Here is a 15,041-nt window from a genome sequence, read left to right as displayed (position 1 = left end):
TCAAATCCTAAACCTTTTTAATGAGTTCCAAACTTAAGTTGTTTTCAAAATTTCATTTTGAGTTCGACAATGAATTTTAGAACATTATGGATACTTTGATTTTGTATGATTTAGTATGGAGGTGAATAAGAAAAATAGGCCACGTTAGGCTTATTGAGGAGTGAATATAGATTGCTATGACCTAACAATATTGACGTGTTGTGTTTTCTTGTCTTTCCTCTTTTCTTTTCCCATCTCAATTTCTCTATCACTAAAACACAAGCCTCGCAAGTTGGAAAAATGAATGAAAAGGGTCCCATCTCTTAAAGAGAACATACTCCTCACATGCCGCAGGGTCCCCACTCATATACAATTCATGAATTTTACATCATCAAACCTGTGAATTAGGTCTCAATTCTCATTACTGCCTTGGGTTCGGGTCAATCGAGTCGTTCAGTTAGCCATGAACAAATCACCACAGACATGTTAAGAGTGGGGGTCATCATCGTTAAGTCTTTGCCTAGAAGCAAACTGGTGGGGGATTTGAAGTGCACGTGGGGGTTGAGTCACTGCTTCATGTTCTGCATCTACTTTTTCCTGTTTGAGTTAAATGGGTTAATATTGTTGCTAACTATGGAATGTTTAGGGATTTATTGGAAGTTCTTGTGACTACTCCTTTTCATTTGTTTTCACTTTACAAAATGGGAACTCATGATTGAGCAGAAGAAGTTCCTCGACAATCAAAAGGTGAAAAAGTTAAAGGTCATCATGTGATGTTAGTAAGGTCGTTAAATGAGTTAATGTCATGTGGGTGTGCATGGTGCGCACATGGAAGAATCACAAATGCCGGTAGAATAAAGAACATCGACATCTGAGCATAATGATAATAATAACACCACAAAGATAACACACAATCTCAACCCAAAAAGTAAAAGATTGCTTGAGTTGATTGCCAAGGAAAAAGCCAAAAGGAAAAAGAGAGAAAAGAACATCACTGCTATTGCTATGCATCATCATCTGTAACAAAAGTCTTTTGGTAATTCCAGTTTGACATTCGTACTTTTTGCTTGTATTACTAGACCCAAAAAAATAAATAAACACATCGAGAAAAGGAAAGAAGAAGAAGAAGAAAAAAAAAAAAGACACGAAGAGAAACTCAAATCATTCAAATGCTATAAAACCAAGAGACAACAGCTTGTGGGGACCAAGATTGACACTGGAAAGATACAGATGGAGGACCAATGGTGGTTAGAAGGCTGAGAGGGGCAAGAAGGAAAACAAATGAGAACAACGCTTCTGCACCAGCTCCTAAAAATAGGGTTTCTTTCATCAAGTTGAAGCAGGCCGAGGTTGAGAAGTAACAGAGGGATCAACAAACTGGAATTTTGGACAAGGGTGCAACAATATAATGACATGTGTAAAAAATGTACACTTGTCAACATATGTGACACAGGGAGATGATGAAACATTGGATGTAATGTGGATATTGGATTCTTGCTGTAATATAGTAATATTGAAAAATCAAACGAAGAGAATGACTCTCTAATGGCCTGTTCTTGGGCCAATTTAATTGACATGGGATGGATGACACTAGCACTGGTGGCCTCTGCGGCAACCAAGTGGACCGGCACCAGATGTTATAGAGCCGACCATAGAAGACGACTTGGCACCCAAGCTTGAGGCCTTGGCATAGCTGGCTGAAGCTCCAGCTCCTGATGGAGTGAAATAGGCACCATTCAACAACAAATCCCCCTCTGATCTCCAATTCCAGCCCTTCCACTGGGTTTGAGCTGTCTCCACCCTCTTTGTCACCTGCCCAAGGCAATGTATCATTCACAATCAATGAATTTAAGTATGTGATTTTGCCTCATTTTAATGACAGAAGCCCATGAAACTGACAGCAACAGGCTATGAGTTATATGCAATACCTCTTTTGCAAAGGGATTGGTTGGTGCAGCATATCTGTTACCCTGGCTATTGATGGTGGGTTCAGCACTTCCACCAATGGCATACATCTCCCAGTGAGTGTAGTCATTGTTCACAACATGGAAGTATCCGTGTCTACACCTGGAGTAATAATATATTGGAATCTTGTCAGATTAATCAAACGCATTATAGAAAATTAGCCAAAACAACCTGAACAAAGTCTTCTTTTATTTCTTCTTAAATAAATTCTCAGCAGCATATTCATGTTCCAGTCGGCAACCACAAGGCAAAATCATGATTTGAACAAAACTTCTTATCATAATAAAGAGTGAAAGATGCATGTATCAGCAGGACAGCATCTTGACACCGGTAACATGAGGAAATTATTTTCTCTGTAATAGGCAGAAGTAAAGAAAGAGAAAACAGAGAGTTTTTAATATGAAAAATAAAAGTAACATGGTACCTTGGCATTCTCTGGATAAGTCCCTCTCCAAAATGGTTGTAGGCAATGGTCACTTGCATCTGCTTGTCTTTTGTGTAAGAGTCGCTATGGCCCAACAGCATCACCTTTTTTTTTCCCCCGAAACATAAATAACAGTGTGAGTGTTCCAATTACAGAAGCACATTTTAACGAGATAGTCAAGAGTAAATGCAATCAAACACACCTCATTGTGGTGGGTAAAGTGGTTGTTGGAAATGGTAATTGCAGTTGAGCCCATGACAGCGTCAACAAGGCCATCGGCACAATTGGAGAGGGAATTGTGATCAACCCATATGTGACTCGAGCCAAAAATGGAAATGGCATCGCCATCAGCCATTGTCCTCCAACCAAAGTGACTTGGGGAGCTCCTCACCATGGCATTGCCAGTTGGCTTGCAGTCATGGATGTGCAGACCATGAATGATAACATTAGTAACATATTGGATCGTGATGCATCCTCCATTAGCAATGTGGACATTGACCCCACGGGCGTCAATGGTCTTGAAGCTGTTCATTATGAGCTCCTGCTTCAATTTTATAACCATGTCACGCTTGAACACAATCCAGAGAGGCTTGTCCTGGATAACAGCATGGCGCAAAGTGCCAGGCTTGGGGTTGACAGCGTCATTGTCGCTGGAGTCGGTGACCACATAGAAGCGGCCATCACGGCCACCTATGGCATTTCTTCCAAATCCAATGCCACAGTCTGCAAGGCGCTTGCGGTTACGATGCCAGTTGGGGTCACAGCGCCAGCAGTCGTCAATGGGATTGCCGGTTCCGCACGAGAAGAAGCCCAGCTTCCTTCTCTCAGTGCTATTGCGGATGCTCCTGCCATATCAAACACACTGATTTAATTCCCACCATTAATGTTCCAGAAGCAGTTCAAATATCGTTTAAAACATAGGATATATGCAAAACTGCTTCTTATTCAGTATGTTAATAACTGTCTCAGGCGAAAGATGCTTCGGAAATTCAACTATTTGTTCATGTTTATTGTTTTCAGTATTATTCTGTAACACAATTATTAGTGTGAAAAGACTGGGAATTCCTCTGTAGTGTCGGTGGTTATAATTTTCCTCCTCTGCCTCTTTCCTCCTATTAATTTGGGTTACACCTACCAAAATCTGAGCTTTGAACAGGCAACGTACAAAGACAAAATAAAAATAACATTTTTCCAATGATCACAATTGGGTCATTATCAATATAATAGAGTAACTGAGCTTTTCTTCCCACTGCTTGGCATTATGTTATGCAGAAATAAATATTCAACCACAACGGATGACAATAATTATAATAAACTTGGAAGGATGCTCTAATATCAACAGGTTTCTGTCAATATCATCTTTTGACATGGAGCCACCCATTTTTGGAAGAGCTTGTATCATCTTTGTTAGCTACTTTTACAACAAAGATATTCCACATCCACTCGTACAATATAAAGCAACTTTCCAATCAGATTACAAACCGACATGATTAAAAAGTTCAATGATTCTTCAAAAACAGTTGCCTATATGGAGTAGAAGTAGATGTATGAGCATTCACATCCTCTATTTCTAAATATGTATGCTCTCCTAGTGCTTGAAAAGGTACAGTCCTTTGCCGACACGGTTGGATGCATAAGAGTATTAGAAAGCAGTCCTATACATTTAGTATTATCACTTTCTCTTCCGCTAAATAGATTATGGGTAAATCAGGGCTGTGATAATGTTTTATTATTAATAAAAATGAATTATTTAACAAAATGTAGTTTTTGTTAACGTGTCTAACAAAATATTTTTTGAAAAAGGCTGTCCCATATTAAAAAAGTACATGTTTGTTTTATAGCTTGAAAGAAAAAAAATAAAAAGGAAATAGACGGATGCTAATAATACTCTTATGCATCCAACCGCGTATGCACAGAAGCATTGTACCTTTGCAAGTACTAGAAGTGCAAGAAATACCGGGATAGAGGAAGAGACAGAGTGAAGGGACTGTATCTAATGTACGAGAGACACGGATCTCATTTCACCAGGGCATGGGAGCGTGGGAAAGAACATGATAACTTGTTATCTCAAAATGCCTTGTCAAGGAATAGCTATCATCTCAAAATTTTTATTATTTTTATCTCATTCTATTTCATTTTTTAAACATAATTCAAATATAAAATTCTTAAATTCATTATTACAATTTTTTTAAATTTAATCATTATAATTTTTTCAAATTTTTATATAAAAAATAAAAAATAATTTTATCATTTTAAATTTTTAAATAAAAATAATATTATAAAATTATATTTTAATAATATTTTAATTTTATAATATTTTTATTCGACTTTTTCTCTTGTTTCTCAAAATTTTAAAAATACTCAATTTAAATTATCACACTTCTATTTACAAACTATCTTACTACTATTTATAAATATTTTATCTTATCTCACTTCCTAAACAAACCCTTTAAGACAAAAGATTAGTATGAATTAATATAGAACATAAAAAAGAATAGGAAAACGTTGGTAGACTTATTCCTCTCTTTTTTTTCCTCTCTTTTTGAGTAGCCTCACTGTAGAAAAGTTAACAACAAAATTAAAGACCTCAAGGGCACAAAATGCAAATTAGAATGAATCAAAAGTACAACATGTTCAAACTCATACACAAAGAAAAACTAGTTAATGTGTGGGTGATTCTCATTAACTGCTAAGAAATGTGCTGCAACCAAACACTTCAAGAAAATAGCAAATGGGTAGGTATTGAAAAATGTTATTTTTATCTTGGATTTAAGGTAAGAATATGATTTTAAAAAGGCATGATGACTGATGAATAAGAGTAACAACAAAATGATGATTGGGCTTTATAGACGTGAATAAAAGATAGAGAAAAAATGGTGAGAATTACAGAGAGAAAATAATAAAGAAGAGAGAGAGAGAGAGGCCCACATGTCGACCATGGAAGCAATCTCGTCTGGATTATCCACTGCATGCTCGTTGAGTCCCTCCACCTCTATATCCGAACTGGAATAACCAACCGACACACAGCCCCAAAAAAACAAACAAACATTAATTAATTACCGTAACAAACAAGGTACAAAAACGTACAAAGTAATTTCCAAGTAGGGGTATATTATCTACGTGGAAAATTTAGAAAATGACACGTGTGTATATGCGGAGCGAGTAGTGGTAGATAGAATGGGAATTGAACAATGCTACAGCAAGTACAGTTGGGGACAGAGCTAGTATTAGTGTTGGTGCGCAATGCTCGAGGTCATTTACTCACTCCCCCCCTCCTCTCGAATAAAAAAAACTAAAAAATACAGTTTCTAGAGAGAGAGAGAGGGGGGGGGGAGGGCAACGACGAGCCAGTCGTCGGCGGCCAAAAAAAAAAAGAACCCTAAAAAAATTAAAATTCTTTCATTACCCCCCAGTGCCCAGAGGATATTCTTACAGAATTTTTTATTCTTGTTTTCCCTCTACGTAACTAAATAGATGAATGTTATATATCATTTTATATTATACATTTTATATATTAAATATTATTTTTTATTTTATTTTATTCTTATTAAATTAATTAAATTATTCTATTTATCATCCACACATTATATATTTATTATAAAAAAAATAAAAAAAAATAAAAATAAATGATGTGTGAAGTATGAAGATGATAAGAAAAATTTTCTAAATAACAAATACATTGGAATTTAAGTGATTGTGTGATGGTAAATATGGGAATGTGTGAAGAGAGAATTTCAGTGTTCTCTCTTCCCTCAATCCGTTATTACAGGGAAGGTATCCAAAGAACAAACTTAACGGAATAAACGATCCAGATCAAGGGATCTGGATCTCAACGGCTGAGATTGTTATCTTAAGGTTGGACACGACTGTAACGTGAGAATTATCCAACGGTCTAAAACACAACACACTGGACAAAACCAACGGCTCAGCTCAGCAGTGATGTTAACGTTGGGCCGGGTGGTTTGTTCTTTGTTTGGTAGCTCAGCCCCTAACAGCTTTTTGAGAGAGTTAAATATATTGTCACTGACCTCGCCACCATTGACGAGTTGTTGCTTGAGCTCTGCAATTGTTCTGTACCTCCATTGCTGTAAAAAACGAAGGAAAAAAAAAGTCAATATCTGAGCCTAAAAGTATCATGAAGGATTTGTACGGGTCGTGAGTTTAGAGGAGACGCCATTACACCTAATCTAGCAGAGGCTTTAATAGGAGTATTATTAATGTGCCATTTTTGTAGGGGGAGGTTAGGTGGCCTGAGAGAGAAGATCAAGAAATGCGGGGAAAAAAGTTCACATGAAAGCTTGGGGATGAAAGAGCATTAGTTAATGGAGTCCGCAAAGGCGGTCAATGAGGAGCAGTGTAAATGTACATTTAACATGAACTTTATTTGATTTTTACTTTGTTCCAATTATTTCACAAAAAGAAGAGAAAAACCACGTAATGTGCTAAAGCGCCAGATCCCGAAAACACAGAAACATCCCGAATCCGAAGGAATGGCCGGAAATGTGATGCACAAAATCGAAACAGAGGAAAATCTCGCTCTGCTTCTCACAATGTACTCTACAAAACTTCACACACACACAGAGGAGGCAGAGGTAGAGAGAGAGAGGGGGGAGGGTGAGTGGTTGTGAAATTTAAAGAGGGAAAATTACCTGGTTTCTGGGATCTGGTCAGTCCTTACCGTAGCCATTGCCCCAACGAACAACATCATTACCATCACCACCGAGCACAGCCCGACACATTTTCTGGACGCTGCCATTGTCTCTCCCTCTCTCTCTATCTGGGGATATGTGTAGTCGAGGGAAGAGACCGACACGAATACAGAGGAGAAGTTAGCAGAGGAAAGCAGAAGGAAGGGGAAGAAGAACAAGTATGGGAGAGAGTCAGAAAGTCATCCTCAAGAACATGGCTTTTATAGGCCGATAAAGCTAAGAGACCAGCACCAAAACCAAACAAACGAAAAGAAACGTTTCCCTGCCGTTAACTAACTGTTTCTTTTTTCCTTAAAATTAAATCATTTTCGGTTTGACTGGTTGTGCGCAGTAACGACGTTAATTAACTCAGTTATGTTTACCCTGGTTAGGTTCAATACAACCAACTCCCTACACAAAACGAATCGAACCCCAACCCAGGGGCTCCACTTCTTCTACCAATCAATTAACCCTAACGGCACTTTTAGCCACCATCCCTAACTGCCACTAACCGTTTTACACTTTCATCGAACGCCACCCTTTCCCACTGGCCACTATTGTTCATGTCCGTGCTTCTTCTGAGCGTCTAACAGACTTTTTAACAGTTGTTAACTACCGTAGCTTTGGAGTGACACGTCAGCTGTTCCTCCGTCACGGTAGGATCGGAGGGGGGCAAAGTGAGGAGTACGGATGTCACGGCCTTGCTCGCTGAATTTGCGGTGATGAAAAATAATTAAAATTAAAAATTATTCATTCTATTTATTTATTTATTTTGGAGAATTTAATATAGTTTGTTTAATATTTATGAAGTGTGAAGTACATGTTGCGTGGAGGGACATGTCATTCTTCCCAGGCGGCAATCACGGCCTCGGCATCCTTTGAAGTTATTTGACTCACCCAACATGCTTCAACCATGGGAATAATAATGCTTACAGGCTGTTTTTATTTACTTTTTTTTTTTATTATTATTTTTAATTTGGAAATTTAATTTATGGGGTTGGCTTGAAAAACTGTCCATTCGATCGGTTTAATTAGCTTGAAGTATCAATCGGAAGAGGTCGGCGATGGATCGATCAATTCAGTCGGAAATCTATAAAATAAAATAAAATTATATTCAGTAAAGTAATAAAAAAATAATTTGTCAAAAATAGGGAGAATTAAAAGTAAATTGGGGTTGGAAGATAAAAAAGGGGGGGGGGGGGGGGGGGGGGGGGGGTAAATTTAGAGGAGGATATATAGGTAAAGTACTGGGCCTCTAGATCATGAGGAAATTAGGAAAGAGATGATCAGTTGGTATGTATAGATGGAAGTTGGGATGCTTGCACTGTAATATTGGATTGAGGTCGTTCCAACAAAGTACTTGAATACGAACAACAACGTTGATGATGATAGACAATCTCAAAAAGAGAGAAGTTAGAAGATCAAATAAACAAGCAACGAGGCAGCTACGTACGTATACGTACATAAGTACGTACATCTGCGAAGGTGCAAATGAGAAAACAAGGCAAAGCCTTATAAGCGCGCCTAATAAACTAAACTAACTAAATATTTCAAACAAAAATAACTAAACTAACTTAAAATGGGTAGCTCTCATGTTTTATATAATATTCTAACGTACGTACTACTGCATGTAGCCGCTAAAACATTTAATTTTCATATATTAAACAATGTGGTTTATTTTATCAGTACTTAAGTTTTAGAAAATTTGTATCATGCATACAATAAAAAATGGTAACCGTACGTTATGGGCAGTTATGGTTCCTGCAGGCCAGTAATTGGATATGATCGGCCGGCCGGGGATCACACCAAATAAATCACGTGATTTTGCACACTACATGGGATTATGTTCAGGAAAAACCTCACGTACGTACTACTGCATATATATATATATAGTACCTTAATAATTTCTTGGTTGCTGTGATCTTCAGATTTATTTAATGAATAGAAACAAAGTAATTTTATATATAAGAAATTAAGTGGAGTAGGTAGTAGTAGTGTTACGATGTGTAATTAAATGTTGGTTGTATATAATGTGAAAATATCTCATTTCCAGGTAGCTTCCAAAATGTGGGAGTTTATAATAAATGCATGCAGCTAGCCTTTTGTCCTGCATGGTTTTCATGCTAGCAGCTTCAATTTGGCTGCAGGTAAATTAATTAAGGTCAGTTTTACCGGCAAGGTTTTTGTCCTAAGTGATCATATAGGTATGGACAGTTAATTACTTCATTAATTTGGCTTTAAATTACTGGTCAACAAATTAGTTCTTGTAGTACATATATAAGTTACTTTTATATATTTTTTTTGGTACATTTTATTAATGTGATTGATTGAGTTACTATTTTTTAATATAAAATAATTATTTTGATCAATCACATCAGTTGAGTATTCAGAAACTATATAAAGTGATTGTATGTAGCATAACTCTATCTTTCGGAATTAGCTCTAACAAACATGCATGTTCTACCTTAATTAGTTTGATATTTGATTTTCTTTAGACTTGATAGTATAAATATATATAGAGTAATGCAACTCTTCATATATGCTAAATCTTGTTATTCCAAATCATACTTGATGCATGTAGGTGTCACATATTTCAATTAGTTTCTTCTAGCTATCAACTGCTTTAAATTAATGACATTAATCAATTCTTAAGTACGTACTTAATTAAGCTTATATTATTAACCGTTGGTTCTAATTTGAAACTAGGGTACATAAACGAAATAGGCTCAAAGAGTCGAGCCAAGTAAACTAGCCAGCCCGGCCAGGGAGTGTGTCCATGCTGGTAGTTTCCCACTCACTTGGCACGACAGTAGTACTACTATATACCCTTAATAATCTTATGACACACGTACTACTGTTTGTAAAAAATGAAGTTTCAATACATATATATATATATATATACACATTCAATCTAATTTCAATATGTATTCATTCCCTTGAGCTAAGAAATGAAGTTCGATCTGTCCTCGTAATAATGTTTTATGTGTTTAGATGACTTTATAAATCATCGTAGGACTAAAATCACTTATAGTAATGTTAGATACAGTTCTAGAGTGTGTAAGCAGTCTTGCACATTCAATTTGAAAAAAGGAAAAAAAAAAAAAAAGAGGTATATGATTTAAAAATACTTTTTTTCATGTGGATACTAAATTTATTAATTTTTTTCAAAAGGAATACACGAGACTTGTATACTCCGAACTTAATGTAAATATTATTTCTCTTTAAACCCCACACGAATCCCACCAGAGTTATCTTTTATTTTCTCTTCATAACACAATTAAACACGTCAACATTCTTCAACTGTTTATCATGAATCCGGTCGATTGAATCATCAAAGCCAATCATATGATGGGTCACATGATTCTATATATATATATATTTCCTTTAGTGTGGTGAGAGTTGCATAAAGATCAGTACTCGTACATCACGGGATAGGCACTAGATCCACCTCAACATGCATTACATTGTCTCTGCATCTTGGCTCTTTCCTTTCCTTTAATGTACTGATCAGACTAACCTTTTTTTTTTTTTTTTAAAGTGTAATTAATGGCCATAGTATTCATTTAGAATTTTCCAATTCTCCGCCATAACTCCTTTATAAGCTCTTCCAAAAACAACCAACTCTTGCCCTCACATGTTTTTGGTACGTAATAGAACAGGAAAATTAACGCGGGAAAAGAAATTCAAATAGTAAAGGTTTTATGGTAGAACCAAGAAGAAGATTGGAATATTAGGTGTCATTCTTTTTCCTTAGATTCTTCTTCACATGCAATTAATAATGCACAAAAAAGAAATGGGTAATTTCTAAAATTTTCAGTACTTTTCGAGCCCATGATCTTCATCAGTACTATTTAATTAGTATTTCCTTTTTCATGGGCACCATAATGTTGCCATGCAACAAGCAAGTGGCATCCATCATGGCAATTCTCTCACGCCTAGCTACACAAACGCCTCCTTTCCCTCCTATTTACGGTTCTACCCTCATCATCGTGTACAAAAAGGTACACACAAACATTATGATCTGCTTAAATACCCGCCCCCAAGGACCATTGATTATATGTGTGGACCAATCCAACTTGAGTTAAGTTTTGACTTTTAAGCTGAGAAGTTAATTCAATCCATGAGTTTAGAAGTAGTTAAACTAAATTATTATGGAGGTTGTGTTGCATGCGCTTATTATCAAAGGGATTCTCCGTAGTATCCAGATTTCTAATTTTAATTTTTTTACTCAAATATCTTCTACCATTCAAATAACAGAGATAAACACAGCATGCAAGCCTTACTGTATTTAATTTTGAATTAAATGTCAACACACATATAGCATCTAATGCAGTACTAAAATCGATCTATATGTTGTGTTTATCTCTTCCTGATTTATAGAATTTGTTTGAGGTCGAACAATTGTAGGAAATCTCAACTCTTTCCAAATCATTCATGAAATGTTTATCTTCCTAAAAAATGAATAGACGAGATTTTTGTATTCATTTGTGTTAAGATATATAGTAAATAATAAAATCTACTTCTTCGTAGATATTAGCTTAAGATTTTAAAACAAGTAATGATTTCACATAGTATCAAGAGCTAGGTTATGAGTTAATATGAACCCTAACTCTACATTTTATCCCATTTAATTAAATATTTCATGTGTTGGGTTACCTATTGAGAGAGAGTCATGTTAAGATATAAAATAAACAATAAAATTTACCTCTTCATATTAGCTTCGGTTTTTTAGACAAGTGATAATTTCACAATTTACCTTAATTCCAAAGCTGCTTCATTCACTCTATTAATGAGATTCATGCAGATCTAGTATCATTTTCATAGGATATAAGTTAAACTCTATTAAACTCTTGATCGAATTGATAGCTTGAGTACTCATGCTCATAATTGGGATGTATACATATAATTAATAATTTGGTGAATTAGGTTGCTTCCAACCTTCGGGAAGAAATGTTTCCATAATTGAATACCATCTTTTGTTTCATAATTTGATGATGCCATAACACTATGGTAACAGTGGTAAAAGGCTACCTAAATTCCCGCATTTGTAAGTTGATAATTAATAGACAACGTAAAAGTCTCATCCTCCCAACTGGAGCTCCAAATGTTTGGCGCCGTGACCCACAACTTTGCATGACGTGGATATGATCAAGTTAATTTGAGTAAATTCACACTGACCTGGATCTGAGAAAACTATAATGGCATAAAATCCAAATCGATTTGCGAGCTCACGATCGAGTTCATGACCTATATGACCCGGTTATTTTCAATTTGAGAAATAAATTTAACTTTAAGATCAGTTAATCTATTCTTAAGTCGGCATATGTAAAGTACGTACACCATCGGCCACATAATTATTGAAATGGAAAGATTTGATTTATAAGATTCAAATTTTAAAATTTATAAGTCAAATCATTAAATTATGTGTTCTATCCAAATGCGAGAACCATATTCAAACCAGGCACAGCCACCCCCTATATATAAAAGAAGAAGTGTACATGTTTTACACACCGATTTAATAATATTAGAATTTTACTTATAAAGCTGTAAGCAGCATGTCGCCTGCTTGGGTCACATTAAATTATAACCTGTTTAGTTAATCATGTCAGGCTAAGGTTAATTTTTATATAAACTAAACCCAAATGATCTGATTGACAGCCTACATGCGTTATTCCCAACCCCATCGATCCCCTTTGTTCCCGTAAGGTTAGTTTGCATATAATTTACTTATAAAGTTAACAAGCAGCGATCATTGCACGGATCGATAGAACAATATTGGGTCAACCATTGAGATGGTTCCCATTAACTGCATGTTGCTCAAGGAGGATGTGTATGCGTAATTTCTTCAAATTTAGTTAATCATGATTAGGTTCCTTCCTTAGGGAAAATTACAACCCAACTTTCCTGCTCTTTCGCTTCATAATAGTACTCTCTTTGCTTGATTTGTTGCAGCATTGATGGGTAAGATTATAGATCGAGGCCCACAAACTCAATGAGCCAATTCCATACCTTCGCACACACGCCACAGAGAGAGAGAGAGAGAGAGAGAGAGAGAGAGAGAGAGAGAGAGAGAGAGAGTTGTTTGTGTGTTAGAGGGGGGGGGGGGGGGGGGGGGGGGGGGGGGGGGGGGGACAGTGTTAGGGGGGATGGGATTGCATGCTTTATACACTTTTTCACTCAATTGCATCTTTTCACATAATGAAAAGGAAAAGAAAGATTTTGTAGGCCAAACATGTTTGCATTGTAACCAAAAATCTGGCGGGTCTAATTAAGCTCATTACCAGCTTTTTTTTAAGCGTCTACCCAAAGTGAAGTGCAGCCGGGACTTGGGGCATGAGTCTTGACTGGCCTCAAAAGTGTGCCAAGGAAGGAATGCTCTCTAAATTAGTAAATTATATTATTATATAGATCAAGGCCAGGCCGGGACCATTTGGAGTGCACCAAGAATTCCGGCAATCAGGCGGTCATATAAATATATATATTTATTAATTAAAAGGTTTAAATATTAGTTATTTTGGCGATCAGCTTATTCTTAGAGCCTAAATATTAATCCATGGCATAATGACATATATGCTAAACAAAAATTCTATTTACAGTCAATTTTTACGTACTCTTTTACACATTTTAATGATGTGATATATGAAATATTAAAAAAAATTAATGCAATCAATCACATTAGTAAAATACACAAAGAATACGTAATAGTGACTGTATGTAACATTACTCTAGCTTTATTCTAACAACTTAATGCATGGGGTGCCTGGCTTTGGATTAGGTACCTCAAAAACTTAACGTGTTATACCAATTAACCAATTAATGTCTTTACCAAATTACGTACCTAATTAAGTACGTATTTAACTAATATTGTAGAGTAATAAATGAATACCGATTACCTACTCATTTAATCCGAGATTACTTGAAGCCACATGATATATATGTAGGGTGGCTGAATACGTAGAGGCTAGCTAGGGAGGTTAACAGGGATAGATGAGGCACCAAATTACCATGAAATTTAAGCACCCTACCAATCTTTAATTCAAGAATATTCTTTAGCGGCTCGAAATATTAATCATGCTCGATATATTAAACCATGATTAATATTTCAAGCCAAGATCAACTCAGTTTAGCCACATTATATATCATGTGGGGCTACGTTTGGTTACAAGACCCAGCTGATATCAATTCAGTTCAGTCTAATTTTAAACTGAGTTTAACTTCCAAACACCCATCTCTCAAATTATTAAATTTATCTCAATTCAAAACCTTTGTACATATGGAACCCACAACTTTATTCAATTTTTCTTAAATATTATTAAATTCATATTAACATCTAAACTCATCTTAGGTGATCCCTATAAAAATACTCATTCTATAATCTCTACTCATTACTATTCATAAAAAACTTAATTCAACTCAGTTTAACTTAACATTCAAACGCAGCCTAAAATATGCATTCCAAATAATAGTACGTACTTGCATTAATTATGAACGCTTAGTTTCTATTTTTAATAAATTTTTTGGTGACCTTTTTATTTTTATTTTCTTCTTATACCTCGATGAAGCTTCTTGTGTGAAAGGAGGAAATTTGGCAGGGACCCACACCAACTTGTTCAGATAGTTAATATATATATATTGTGAAGTAGATGAATCGAAGAAGATCAATATTAAAATTAAAGCCTCGATCATGCAGTACCGTAAGAACGTTCAAAGTGTATAGAAATATTCATTGTTATCTGCCAATATATATTTCCGACTCCAAAGATGCTGAAAAAGAGACATACTTGAATCCTCGAAGTAATTATTATTGGTTACCATTTGAGGCAGATCGATGATTTTCATTTGCATTTCCTATATTGAAAATATTTCTGCATATGATCAAGCCTATGAAAATAATAATATTACCAGTTTACACTACAACAAAAATTATTTTTTGGGACGAAATTGCTTTGGAACGAATTGGAAATCGTCCCAAAAAGTGAGATTTT

At 35.7% G+C, this 15,041-nt stretch overlaps 1 protein-coding gene across 1 annotated transcript; it reads right to left on the bottom strand.

Moving 5' to 3' along the window:
- Positions 1-950: 950 nt before the first annotated feature.
- On the bottom strand, positions 951-7,259 carry LOC122316570 (probable pectate lyase 8). The gene is made up of 7 exons (XM_043133197.1): positions 7,018-7,259; positions 6,397-6,453; positions 5,297-5,371; positions 2,571-3,213; positions 2,369-2,472; positions 1,908-2,046; positions 951-1,791 (listed from the first exon to the last, which is right to left on the bottom strand). Exons 1-7 carry the CDS (start codon positions 7,122-7,124, stop codon positions 1,570-1,572), a joined length of 1,347 nt encoding a protein of 448 aa, XP_042989131.1. The 5' UTR covers positions 7,125-7,259; the 3' UTR covers positions 951-1,569.
- Positions 7,260-15,041: the final 7,782 nt, after the last annotated feature.

The sequence above is a fragment of the Carya illinoinensis genome, chromosome 1 (genome assembly GCF_018687715.1).
Source record: "Carya illinoinensis cultivar Pawnee chromosome 1, C.illinoinensisPawnee_v1, whole genome shotgun sequence".
NCBI classification, from domain to species: domain Eukaryota; kingdom Viridiplantae; phylum Streptophyta; class Magnoliopsida; order Fagales; family Juglandaceae; genus Carya; species Carya illinoinensis.
Note: the sequence above shows the minus strand (reverse complement) of the source record. Positions and strands in the feature narration are given on the sequence as shown.

Bases quoted from the DNA above. Each gene is read 5' to 3' on its own strand.
- LOC122316570 (XM_043133197.1), bottom strand. From the start codon at position 7,124: ATGGCAGCGTCCAGAAAATGTGTCGGGCTGTGCTCGGTGGTGATGGTA. The intron at 6,454-7,017 runs GTAATTTTCCCT...CGTTTTTTACAG, and splicing joins GACCAGATCCCAGAAACCAG to CAATGGAGGTACAGAACAAT. The intron at 2,473-2,570 runs GTGTGTTTGATT...GGAAAAAAAAAG, and splicing joins ACTTTACCCACCACAATGAG to GTGATGCTGTTGGGCCATAG.